Source organism: Muscardinus avellanarius (assembly GCF_963383645.1).
Source record: "Muscardinus avellanarius genome assembly, chromosome: 3".
Lineage (NCBI taxonomy): Eukaryota > Metazoa > Chordata > Mammalia > Rodentia > Gliridae > Muscardinus > Muscardinus avellanarius.
Window position 1 is genome coordinate 75538203 of NC_137788.1, and position 13059 is coordinate 75551261.

The window sequence follows — 13059 nt, forward strand, 5'->3', positions numbered from 1 at the left end:
CTGAGTAAAAGACCTAGCTTATCTGACTGATCAAGAAGACAGTCTTCAGAATGCATTGCGACTAAACAATTTTCACACAGATAATACAAACACTAAAATGAGTGTTTCCATACTTGTATTAATCACATTTCAATGATACATTAGTTCTATATTTTCTAGGTTACTTATTTTTAGCAAATCCACAGCTTAGGTACCAACTTGAGAGAAAGAAGAAGGGTGCAGAAAATGAAGCAATTAAACTTGGAATTAAATTTTTGTAAACAAGAGTTAGTAGCACAGTGGCACAGTAGATTGTCAAGGAAAATAACAGAAGTGGGTACCAAGTCATCGGCCTGGCCTGGGCCTCTTGCCCGCTACAGGGGAGGGACGCTACAGCTCAGGAGTCGACCTTCTTGTTAATTAAAACCGAGCAGCAGGTAAGCAACCCATCCACCTTTTCCAGTTCAGAATTGCTCACGGGGATCAGAAGATGGTCCTTCAGTTTCTCATAAACCTAGAGTGGGAGTCAAGAGAAAGAGAAAGATTACATTTCTGACTGTTTACCACCTCCGGGTGCAGATAATTAATTTGGTGTGTGCAGCTAAGCTTTTCACTCATTTAACTCTACAACACATGTGCAATATCAGCCCCACACATGGCCATAGCCCTCCACATAGAGCTGGTAGCTATTGGTTAACCACTAGCTCTATGCTTTAACCTCAATGCTAAACATGTGTCAGAAATGGGGATGTCTTTACCATCATCATTGCTAGATTAAACGATAAATGCAAGTCAGTGGTCATGTGTTGAGTGTTCACACTACTCTCTTTCCACACGGGAAAATCCTCTCAGCTACACTTCAATGTTTCTTTCCTTACCACTGGAACATTTTGACAAAGTGTAGTTTAAGTGAATATTTTGGTCACACTGCTTCAAAGCTTCAAATTAACAGTCTATTCTGTTTCTCTGATGATCAAACAAAGCATACTTTTAAAAACAGAATCACTTAAAAGCACACTGCCTAAAAACAACCTATTGTGCACTGTTCTGAAGATTCACTACGGTGGTTAATGAGCAATGCTGGAGGCAGTCAGAGCTGGGATCCAAATCCAGTTGTCAACTTACTGCTATAACTTCAGTTCAGTGACATCCCCTCTGAACCACTTACTTATCTGTAAGATTAGGATAATAATACTGCCCTGACCTGCTTTTCTAAGGACTAAGATAATGAGGCATGCTTGGCAGCCCTTAGTAAACAGGGATGTTATTAATGTTAACATTATTGTTGATAGGCACTGGACTCAATTAGGAAGGAGTTAATAATCCTCAGGGTTGCCAGTGTGATCAGTGTGGCTGAAGAGGAAGGAATAATCCAGGCCTGTTTTTCTCAACATGAATTCTGTGGATGGGGTCTTTATTGATGCTGCTGATTCCAGGGTGGGGGTCCAGGGACCTGCATTTTTAACAATCTAGATGCACACTGGAGGACTTCCAGGAAGATGGCGACCGAGAAAAGCAGCATTTACGAGCCCTGCTAAAACTTGATCTCTATTGCCACAAAATCAGCGCTTTTCATAGCCAGAAAAAAGAAAAAAGTGACGTTAAATAGTTACTAATATTTTCAAAGCATAAGAAAAAAACCCAGTAGTTTATAAAGGATCTCCTGTAATACTAAGTATAGCTATCTTTATCTTAGTAAATATTCTCTGGGTAGAGATAAAGTGCCTAGAAGACATGGGCACCTGAAGAATCTATGGCTGAGCTATTTTATCTGCTTGGTAGGATAAAACTGGAATTACTAAAGTGTTCAGATGAGATTGGCAGAATGCTCTGAAAGACAAGGACAGATTTTCAGATGAGATTTTCTGAGACCAGGAAAGAATTCCAGACCCAGGCACAACTTCGTTTTGGAACACAACTTCAGAATCTCGGAGGGTCTGGCTAGCTGAGTCCAAGTGTGCCCTGTTTCACCCTGCTCTGTCTTCTTGTCACCCAGGATGTGGAGCCCCCTTTTCAGAGCTTTGACCATGAACACCTGTCTCGCTGGGTTATTCATACTCCCCGGCCTTAAGAAGCCAATGATCCTCTGGCAAGGGGCAACTCAGGCTTCTCAGAAAACAACGACACGGTTGACTACCTGGTGGTAGATCTTTATGCCGAATGAGTATATCCTGTGGGCAGGCACATTAGGAGATGGAACAGAGACATGGGTGGTCAGAGTACTTATTTAAAATCTTTGAATACCAGGAATGATTTTCTCAATTTCTGTGCACACATTACTGACCAATGACATGGATGAGAAAAGTAATTTAAATAAACTTTCTCCGAGGTCTAAATTATGCTTGATGATTTCTTAATGAAATCTATGCATGTATAGAGAGGAAGGAAGGCCCCATCTGCCACTCCATCGTGACAGAATCCCTAGGGATGCACACTCAGCTGCAATCGCCAGAGGGATGGCATTGCTACCTTTGCACTTTCTGGATACTCTTCTGGAGTTCGGTGCAGCAAGACGTGTCCTTTGCTGGGGATATTTAGGTATATACAGTTTGCAGCCATGTCGTCAGGCACAGTGAGCTTGTCATAGCGGTGGTCACTCATCTGTTGCATGATCTATAAAAAAGAAACAAAGAATGACTAAGCAGTGTCTCCTGCATTTTCAAACAGAAGGAAGGCAGTGCGGCCGGATGCAAACCTGCTTGTGATGCCGCAGGCCCTTCTGCTCATTCACGGTTCTATTACCTCCAGTCACTTAGAATAAGGAGAGGAGCTGGGCGTGGAGGCGCACGCTTGTAATCCCAGCATTCCGGAGGCTGAGACCAGAGGATTGCGGTTCACGGACAGCCTCAGCTACTTAGTGAGGCCCTTTGCAACTCAGTGAGAGACGCGGTTTCAAGATAAAGAATAAAAAATAGCGCAGGGAGTGTAGCTCAGAGGTCGAATGCCCCTGGGTTCCATCCTCAGACCCGAAAAAAAAAAAAAAAAAAAAAAAAAGAATAAGGAGAGGAAAACCTGATCCAACTGTGATTCCTTGGAAAAATTGCAAGGATTCTTCTTTTGTGTGTGTGTGGGCAGGAAAGGGGCACTGGGGATTGAATCCAGGGATGCTCTACCATGGAGCTACATATCTCCAGCCCTTTTTATATTTTATTTTAAGACAGGGTCTCACTAAGTTGCCAAGTCTGGCCTCAAATTTTCAATCCTCTTGTCTCAGCCTCCTGAGTTGCTGGGATTGCAGGTGTGTGCCAGCACACTCTGTTCATTATTCTTTTAAAATACGTGTCTTTATTATTAGAAGTTTTAGAACTGCCTATTGTTTTTCTGGCTTTTGGTCATAGACTTATCAGTAAGATACAGAATGAACATGTATATAACATAGCAGAAGTTTTGACAATACCATTGTCTGAGTAATCAGGGCTTCTCTGGTGTACAGGAAAGGAGGACTATAGCAGTAATCAGAATGGTTAATACTCAGATAATCAATATACAAACACACAATTTTCTGTTTTAAGTACAAGTTGGAGTCACCTGTACATAGGCAGGTAATGCTCTTAGTACAATAAAAAAGAAAAAGACAAACTCATAACCCTAGGCATCACTCTCAGGGTTCTGGTTTGAGGAATCAGGGGTGGGGAACAGGGATTTGTGTTTTGAAAGCTCTCCAGATAATTTTTAGGCAGAGTCCCTGGACCACATTTGGAGAAAAAAATGACTTAGCAGCTCTCTATTCTTCAAATGATGTATTTATTATTACCTTTGTAAAAAATAACTGTTAGAAAAAACCCAGACATGAACTCTGCACAAAATTTAAAATATCCTTATCTAAACATGATCAAAATAAAACTGCAAAAGCCCCCCCCAAGTCCCCTCCCCAATCAATATAAATATTCAAATGCCAAAAACAAAAGCAAAATTAATTTTGGATTTAGTCGTAGTTTTTTTTATTCTTTATCAATATTCATATGTCATAAGGGATCTGCTGGAATGTCACACCATGAAGGTATAACATGGGCTTTTTCCGTCTGGCTCTAATCTATCTGTCCAGCTAGGTCTCTTTTTACTTTGCAGCATTTGTGTGAAGATGTTCTCGTATTACTAAGGCATTGACTGCACAGCCATGGCAGCAGTGTACAGAAAGATTTATGATACAGAAGAGCATAAGAGAGACTATAGGTCCCCTGAAGAAAATTCATTCCTAAGAGCACATGAAGAGCGACATGCAGTGATCCCTTCTGCCCCACCCATCAGGTAAATCATTCTCCTTCTGTGGAATATGTCAGGTGTGTAGAGAGGCTGGGAGTCATCTGACAATGGGATGCTCTTCACACAAAAGGAAACATCAGGGATTTGGATGAACCTCAGGACTGTTTGAACAGGACATGGACCCAGTTTTCCAAGAGAATACAGTCTGTTTGGAGGAGGCTGACAAATAAGTAGATAATTAAGCTGGGCGTGGTGGTGCACGCTTGTAATCTGGCATTCGGGAAGTGGATGCGGGAGGATCGCAGTTCGCAGACAGCCTTAACTACTAAGTGAGTCTCTCTACAACTAAGTGAGAAACTGTTTTAAAAATAAAGAATAAAAAAACAGGGTTGGGGTATCGCTCAGAGGTAGAATGCCTCTGGGTTCCAGCCCCAGTACTGCAAAAAAAAAAAAAAAAAAGTAGATAATTATATTACAGTAAGAACAAGTGGGGAACCAGGTTAAACATTTTAATTAATTAATTAATTAATTGATCTATTTATTTGGTGGTACTAGGGATGGAACACTTCTACCTCCGGGCTACACTCTCAGGCCTATTTTATATTTTTTTTTATTTGGAAACAGGGTCTCTTAAGCCAGTGAGGCTGGCTTCAAACCTGCTCAATCCTTCTGTCTCCGCCTCCCAACTGCGGGCATTACTAGCGTGTGCCACCATGCCCAGCCTAAACATTTTATTTTTGTTATTTAATCTAAAAAATTCCCATCTTATAGAAGAAGAAATAGGACTGAGGGTAGTTTGCTTAAGTCATTCGGGGTCCATCAAATCTGTTCGTTGCAACTCAAAACCTTCTTAATAATTTCACTTTGCTCCCTCTTGACCCCCACAGCTGCATCAGATCTCTCGTTCCTACAAATTACCAAAACATCTACTTTTTCACACTCATTTGGTCATTATCACTTATTCTCTTGAAGAACCATTAATTCCTTTTTCATATGTGATTCTATTATGGTGCAGTCTGGTGTAGTTAAAGGCTTGCCTGGACCCTTTCTTGCCCTTTTCATTTACACCACTCTGATGGGAGAAGCCCATACAACTATGGGGTACGTCCTTTAGAGCCCTGATGGAGAAACCTTAGAGCTATTTCAATTATGGGCAATTAAGAAGTTAAAGACATTCCTAAAGATAAACTTTCTTAATATTATTTCATAGATATGCCCAGAAATAATATTAAAAAGCTTAAGAGAAAAAAAATTCAAGAAACTCAAGTGGCTCTCTTCAACTATGAATTGCTACTTAATCACGTCTTCTACAGACATCTTTCTTGGCTGTTTCCAAAACACAATAGTAGCAGCTTCCATTGGGAGAGAGCAGGGTAAGACCATAAGCTCTGGAGACAGACCTATGTTTGAGTATGAGTGTTCATTTTTGTTAGTTGTGTGAACTTCAGTTTTCTTTTAACTTCTGCCTATCAACTGGAGTAAAAATAGTCTTTCATGTACCTTTTATGAAAGTTAAATGAAGGTAAACTTTTGTTTGTGACAATGTTTTAGTAAAAGAGTCCAGAAGCCCAACGTGGTGGTTAACATTGTAAAATTTTTCAGCTATTATATTTCTAGTCAACCTGGCTCTTTCAGGTGCAGGGAATCAGATTCTACTGTGCCTGATTCTCTGAGAGTAGTGTGCTATTGAAGGTGGACCATGATGCCACTCTGCTCATGGATGGCGAGGACTGTCTATCTTCCTTTTCAATGAATTGGACCTAATTCAGGATTTCTGTTACCTGAGTTCAGGATTTCTTCCAGGCCATTGGGGAGACAGTTCCCTGAGCCAGACATTTCCTAAAGAGTGCTGCATTGATTCAAAAACCTCACAGAAGTCCTTAAGACATGGTGTGTACCAGGTAGTAGGGGCTAGTAATTTAATGCCTAGACACAAACAAAACAAAATCTAGAAAGCCCAGCATTCTCATCGACTTGATTTCCTATGCACGTGTGAGAACCGTGGGCAACATATTTTTTCCCCCAGCACATTCAGCCTAGGTGTTGTCACTGTTCATAAGCCCTAGATAATTGCCAATTGGATTTCCAGCTTAGCTCCTGGTCTCCAGATGATTGATTGCACTTTTTATCCATAGATAAAAGAAACCACATATGTCTCTTGGTACAAGATGTGCTGAAAGAGAAAGAACCAGGCAAGAACACAGCTCTGAGGCCTCTTTATACAGTCCTGGACCCATAAATACCCTGGGAAAAATCTCCTACCTGTCCATCTGACTCATCCACATCTGGTGGTGTCTATGAAGCAGAAATATGGAATGTTGAACATTCCAGAGGAAGCATTATCAAGGGCTGTTATCAGTGCCACTTCTTGTTTACCAGTAAGGAATAAACTAAAATCTCCAAGGCTGTGCCTACATCAGAAACGCTCAGCTGCACTGGAATAAGGAAACAGTGATTTCCTTTTTGGTTGAGCTTTACTCTGGCTCCTTCCCCACCCCCCGCCCTCACCTCGAGCAGATTACCATCTCCCACTTTTGTTCCTATTTGAACTGTTATTCTTTGGTTGATTAATTTGAAGCATTTATTTGAAATTCTGATTGGTGGTTTTCCTCACTTTTTAATAAGTCTCCCTTCTCTGATATTTGTAACTTATACCTTCCATTGGGGCCATTCCTAAAATAAAAGCCAGTTCCCAACCTAGAACTGTTTTTAAAAAGTTTCATTTTTTCATTACTGGGAGGAAAGGAATTGTAATCTTCTTAGTGGGAGAGTAATTTAATGTTGAGAATATATAAAGCAATTTACTGATAATCTGTACTGAGCGTTAATTTTAAAATAAATGTCTTAGCAAAATCACGAAAGCTACCTTAGGAGAAGCTTTTCGATTAATTTATCAAGACCCCATGGTTATCGTTTTGTGACAAGTTTAAAAAATAGACTGGAAGAAATTACTTTTAATAATGAACAGGCCCCATTTGAGCAGTGAGTGGTTCTGTTTAACTATGGAAAGAAAAAGGTATAAAAGCTACGCCAGGCATGGTCTTTCTAAATGAAAAGGGTCGAGGAAGTGGTAACTGTAGATAATAAAGAAGAAATGCTTTATTTTTTCATGAAAAAGCTGAAGGTGCATTTCATGAAAAAAGAAAAGCAACATGTGTTTTCATGGCAAACACAGCGTTCCTGTCTTTTTTTGCAGGAAGAACAGGTTTGTCTTTTCACAGTGGTCATTTTCTTTTCTTACAGGTTATTATTGGCTGAATAAGACAGCTTGCCTTTTATTTCTAGCTGGGTTCAGGAGGTACATGTACACACACAATGCTGGCCACTCACCATTCAGGGGACATGCAGAGACAGACTCAGGGAGACTGCATCTCTGCCAGGGCCCTGTTGTGTCTGAATGGGGTGTAAGGAAGCCCTCCTCCTGCGGCCTGGTAGGGCAGCACCTCAAAGAGCCCAGGCTTCCACGGGCTGAGCCCTGACGAGGTCGACCAACAGATTTGCTTCCCCTTTGTGGATGCGCAGGTTCATTGTAGAAAGATGAGCATCGCCTCAAACATCTCGAGAATGCAGCTGTTGGGCTGTCAAGTTCTATGTTGCTGCCGTTTTTCCTTAAAAAGTGTGGAGGAAATGGTGCTGTTCCAGAGCTCTAAGTAAAGTGTTCCTTTAATCCCAGGGATTGCTGCTTCCCACTGGGCCCCATGCCAGAACGGAAAGTAGACAGCACCGAAGCCCTCTACACGTCACACAAATTCCTCTCCCTAATAGCAGATTAACTCTATATCCTGCGAGGTCCTAGACTCAACCCCGAAAGATCCACTGAAGTTTTAGAGGAGTGGGGGAGAAGATTTGAGAAGTCAAGATGCTATTCCAAATGTCTTTTCTGACTTCTATGGGTAACATAAATAGAGTGGTTATTACTGGGATTAGACACAATTGATGCTTAGTTCATTTCAACAGTCCTTTACAAGCACGCACCCTTTGGTGTAGGCGTGGTGGCATGGCTTGTGTGGTGGGAAAAGGAAGAAACACAATAGTAACTTTTCTATACTTAGGAGATGCAAATCTATAATGTCGGACAGGACCAGCATGTAAAGAGTGTGCTGGCAGTGAGAAGCAAGTCAAGCTCACTTGTATCACAGACATCCTTAACGAAGGAGGCGGCCGTGGAGAGGAAAGGTTCTGAGGCTCATCTTGGCCGCGTGGTCCCCATGGTCTGTTACGCAGCTGTGGGTGTGGAGGCACTGGCCTTGCTCCCCAGGGTGAAGCTGTCACAAAGCAGAGTGGGAGCTCTCTGGCTTCCAGCCCAAGAGAAACTGCATGGCTAGTTGCACTAACAACCAGGCATTTCCGGCAGTTCTCAATATTTCTGGGAATTTTCTCATCCAGAGGACTGGAAGGCAGTTCCATCCTCCTGATTCTTACTCATGCTTTCTTTGTGTGATGGCAATTATGTGGAAAAGGGGAAAAAGAAAATCCTGGGCCATGTTGTTGACAGAACAATTTTTTGGACTTAATTGGTCAAATATTGAAGCAAAGGTTTGTATATATAGAATCTATTTAGAGATATTTAGCAAAGATTCAAAGTACATTTTTGGCTCACTCATCATCGGTCTTCCTATGATATATACCCATCACAACATATCAAAACTACATCAGTATTAAAAGCAACTAATTATGGAGCCTATTGAGACATATATAATACATAAACAACTTTTCATCACGACTGGATATCTAAAACCATCCATTCATTCACTTATTATCCATCAAGAGTTTATTGAGAGACTGACAATATAATAGGCATCAAGCCCTGGCAATCCTTTTAAGGCTGGGCCCATGGAACTACAGATAACATTCTAGAATTGAAATAATATTTTCATGTTGTATAGTTTTTTGCAGATGTGTTCTAAAAGAAGAGCATAGCCTGAGAAATGCTGTCTTTTAAACCACCTCTTTGACCTGATGGGCTCTACAGATCCTAAAAATAGGGTTCCTTAGCCCTTTTTAGTTTAGTCTGTGCAAATGTCCAATATGAAAGATTCACTTTAAAGCCAGCTCCTATTTTCTCTACAAATTGTCTCTTGTATTTGGTACTGTTCCTTTGGCTCTGATCATATGGCCCTCATGAATATGTAGATGAAATACTTCTTTTTTTATAGCTATGATGAGGTCTTTGTTGTTGTTGTTGTTGTTGTTTTTGTTGTTGTTGTTGTTTAGTATTGGGGATTGAACCTAGGGGCATTCTACCTTCAAGCTAGACTTCTGGCACTATTTTATTTTTATTTTGAAACAGGATCTCGCTAGGTTGCTGAGAGTCTCACTTGCTGAGGCTGTCCTTGGATCTGTCTCAGCCTCCCAAGTGCTGAGATTTCAGGCGTGTGCCACCACACCTGGCTATGATGAGATCTTTAAGAGCCAAAAATTATTACAGATTTTCAGACTTGGTGTGAAAAGGTCACTGAAGCATCCTATAAATTTAAAATTCGAAACAAGTAAATATCAGTCTCCATAATCCACTGAAGCAGAACACTTCTGGTGTCTTTATTATTATTAAAGAGAAAAAGGTCCTGGAGGCCCCAAAGTGAGACAGTCACAGTGGGCATCACAACGCCCCACCATAACCCAGACATTTCTGCCTCCCTTCCTCCCTCCCTCCCTCCCTCCCTTCCTCCCTCCTTCCTTCCTTTCTTTCTTGTGGTACTGAGGATTGAACCCAAACTTGCTGAGGCTGTCCTTGGACCTGTCTTAGCCTCCCAAGTACTGGGATTATGAGTGTGCACCACCATGCCTGGCTTTAACCTGGCCACTTCTTACATATTCCTCACAAGGAGCCACTGGCCATAAGAGGCTCTGGCCACAACTGAATTTTTGTCCACAGTACAGGGAGTTCTTGGTTAGTGACCCGTGAAACTCCAAGATAGCTTGTTTAGTGACTTTGAATCTGATTTGTTGCTTTGAGCTTTTGGCTTTATTGTTGTTGCTGCTGTTGTTGTGTGTATGTGTGTGTTACAGTTTGTCTGGGTTTGTTATTGTGTTGCACATTTATTTGTCGATTTATTTCTGTAGCAAGCATCATTATTTACTGTTGCAGCTTTTGATGGACAGTGCCAGGAGAGAACAGTGAGGTGAGGCCAGGTCTCTTGGGCAGCTCTCCCTGTGAGGCTGCTCTCAAGGCTATTATAAAATCCTGTGGGACACTGGTCAGAGAATCTATGCCCAGGTCAAACTGGTCTGCTATATCCTCACCTGGACCAAGGTGGCTGTGAAGGGAGTACAAAGACAGGTATATGCTCCCCCTCATTGTATACAAAATGGCTATATTGGGGACAGTGGAGCACTCAAATATGGTCCTACTATGCTATCTGGTGATGGAGCACATGTGCAGGAGGCACTGGCTCACGTATGGGAGGAGAAGGCCTTGGTGGCTGTTCAAGTAGGTACTTTTACAGTGCACACAGGATGTTCTCTGGACCAGGAAGACAATGTCAAAGTCATAGACTTTGGGCTGAGGTGCAAGGTCACAAGTGGGAGTTGAAGGTGTTCTGAGGCACTCTCCATTCTGCACCACAGAGCTGGACCAGTGGAAACAGTATGCCATCAAGGTAGACTTCTGGTGCCTAGGTGTCATACTCTATGCTCACAGACTGCCTCCCCTTTAATGGCATCACCTTTGAGGAGCTGAAGGGCCAGGTGGAGCAGGACAGATACAGATGCCCTTTTATGTGTCCACACATGCACAAAGCTCCATCTATCAGTTGTTGACTGAGGACCTGGCCCAATCATTTATGGGATGGACTCTCAAAAATAGTGGCCTCTGTAGAGGGCTGGGAAAACCTCCCATGCTGCGGAAAACCTCTGAGCTTTGTTGAAGGGCTGAGAAGGAGGGTGTGGGAGCGAGGAACAGGAAGAATTGTCTCTGAGTGAGTGGCAGCCCTGTTGATTGTTTTATTTCAGGGGTGGATAGAGGAAAATGAAGACCATAGTGCCACTTCAAAAATGCACAACATAGAGTCCTATCTCCTTTCTTACCTTTGCCTACACATACTTTAGGGCAGCTCTGCAGGAGAAGCAAGCTTCTCATGGTCTTATGTCTTAGTTGCATGTATAGCAGACAGCTGCCTTCCTAGCTCTCGAGGCCACACCATGGCTATGCATCTGCAGACATCAGCACCACCTCACCTGTGGCCTCTTAGTCCCACAGCAAGGATTAATTCCCTTGGCTGGAACTTATTGATCTCGAATGTTCCCTTGAATCATTCAACAGAATTAAACAATTCATCTTGTACTCATCGACACATTTATCTGTCCTTCATAATTTGTCCAAGGTCACAGAGTGAACCTAGAATTCCAATACAGGTGTATCTGTTTTTAAATATTCATTTCCTTCCTTCCTTCCTTCCTTCCTTCCTTCCTTCCACCCTTTCTTCTCTCTCTCTCTCTCTCTCTCTCTCTCTCTCTTTCTTTTCTTTTCTTTTCTTTCGTGGTACTGGGGTGGAACCCAGGGGCTTTCTACCTCTGGACTATACTCCCAGACTTATTTTATATTTTATTTGGAAACAGGGTTTAACTAAGTTACTGCGAGCCTCACTAAGTGGCTGAGGCTGACTTCGAACCTGTGTTATCCTCCTGTCTCAGTCTCCCAAGCATAGAGATTACAAGCGTGCGCCACCATGCCCGGCTAAATGTCCATGTTTATTCTGCCACACAAAAACACCACCTTGTTACCTTGGAAGAGTACACTCAGAGCTGATTAACTGGTAGCCTGTGGACTAATTTTTCTTATAGATAGAAGTTATTTGACATGCATATTTTAAAAAAATTTGCATATGAATACATTTTAGATAGAACATGTCTGGCCCCTGAAGCCACCTAAGTTTGCAACTAGACTATGGTTTGGTTTCTTGGGAGCTAGATCTTTTTTTTTTTAAGTAACTGAAAGAAGAACAAAGTCTTTAGAATGGAAAAAAGACAGTGTGTGAAGAGTCATTATGACCTTGAGAGCAGCAGCAGAGTGAGAGATGAGAAATGGCCAAATGTGCACAGTTTTATAATAATGCCCAGGACCAGCCCTGTCACCCTGACCCCATTACTGGTAGATTAATGCTTATTCTTATTTTATGAGCAAATAACTCCTTGCTTATCTTATCAGTAGGGAATGTATTTTTTTGCAATAAATTATGATTGCCTTGCTCTCATTCATTCAAAGTCCTCTGTCCAGTTTGCTTGGACATTTGTGGAAGGGTTGCCCAGGGCCTAGGAAAGAGTCTGTGCCTATTTAAGAACATTTTTTTTTTTTTTCTTGAGCAGGGTTTCTCGAATCATCATTGATATTCCCAATTATATAACTGCCTAAATACATTCTTAGCCTCTGGAGTTAGGAAAAAAAGTCTTTAGCATTTGTTCAGTACCTGAGAACTTTAGCTCCAGGCAGTAGTGTGCTGAAAAATCAAGGGACAATGTATGCAAAATATACTATATATAAGTTTGCTATAAATCTTACTGATACAAAGGATTGATAGTAACCAACTTACAAATAATAATAGAATGTCCAGTACTCTCACTGAAAATTTTATTTTGCTAGTTGATTCTCACAGAATGTTTTTGTTGGTATTTGCAGAGCTGGTGTGTCTGAGGCCAATCTAGTTGTAATTGACAAATCAGTGCAGTCCCAGCATAGCTGTTAGTTGATATTTCTGTTTACTCTAGTGAGTAAGTCAAGGGAAACAATGAGGACATTTATTGGAACTTCAATTGTTTGGCAATGATGGTAGTGATTTCTTTGATGAATTGCATAATAGCTTTTGAATACTGGAAGAATACTTCATCATTTCTCCCTCAACGCAATGGCTAAACACACAACACATTTTGAAGTTATGTGTT

The 13059-nt window shown here is 41.5% G+C and overlaps 1 protein-coding gene across 1 annotated transcript in view; it reads right to left on the bottom strand.

Annotated features, from left to right (window-relative positions):
* Nucleotides 1-376: 376 nt before the first annotated feature.
* DDAH1 (dimethylarginine dimethylaminohydrolase 1) overlaps nucleotides 377-13059 on the bottom strand; it is a gene marked incomplete at its 3' end in the record, with an annotated part of 147781 nt that continues 135098 nt past the window's right edge. The window contains exons 5-6 of the mRNA XM_080690705.1: nucleotides 2449-2592; nucleotides 377-493 (exon numbers count right to left, since the gene is read on the bottom strand). Of these exons, the coding sequence (XP_080546831.1) occupies nucleotides 377-493; nucleotides 2449-2592 (261 nt within the window). The remainder of the gene's footprint in view (nucleotides 494-2448; nucleotides 2593-13059) is intronic.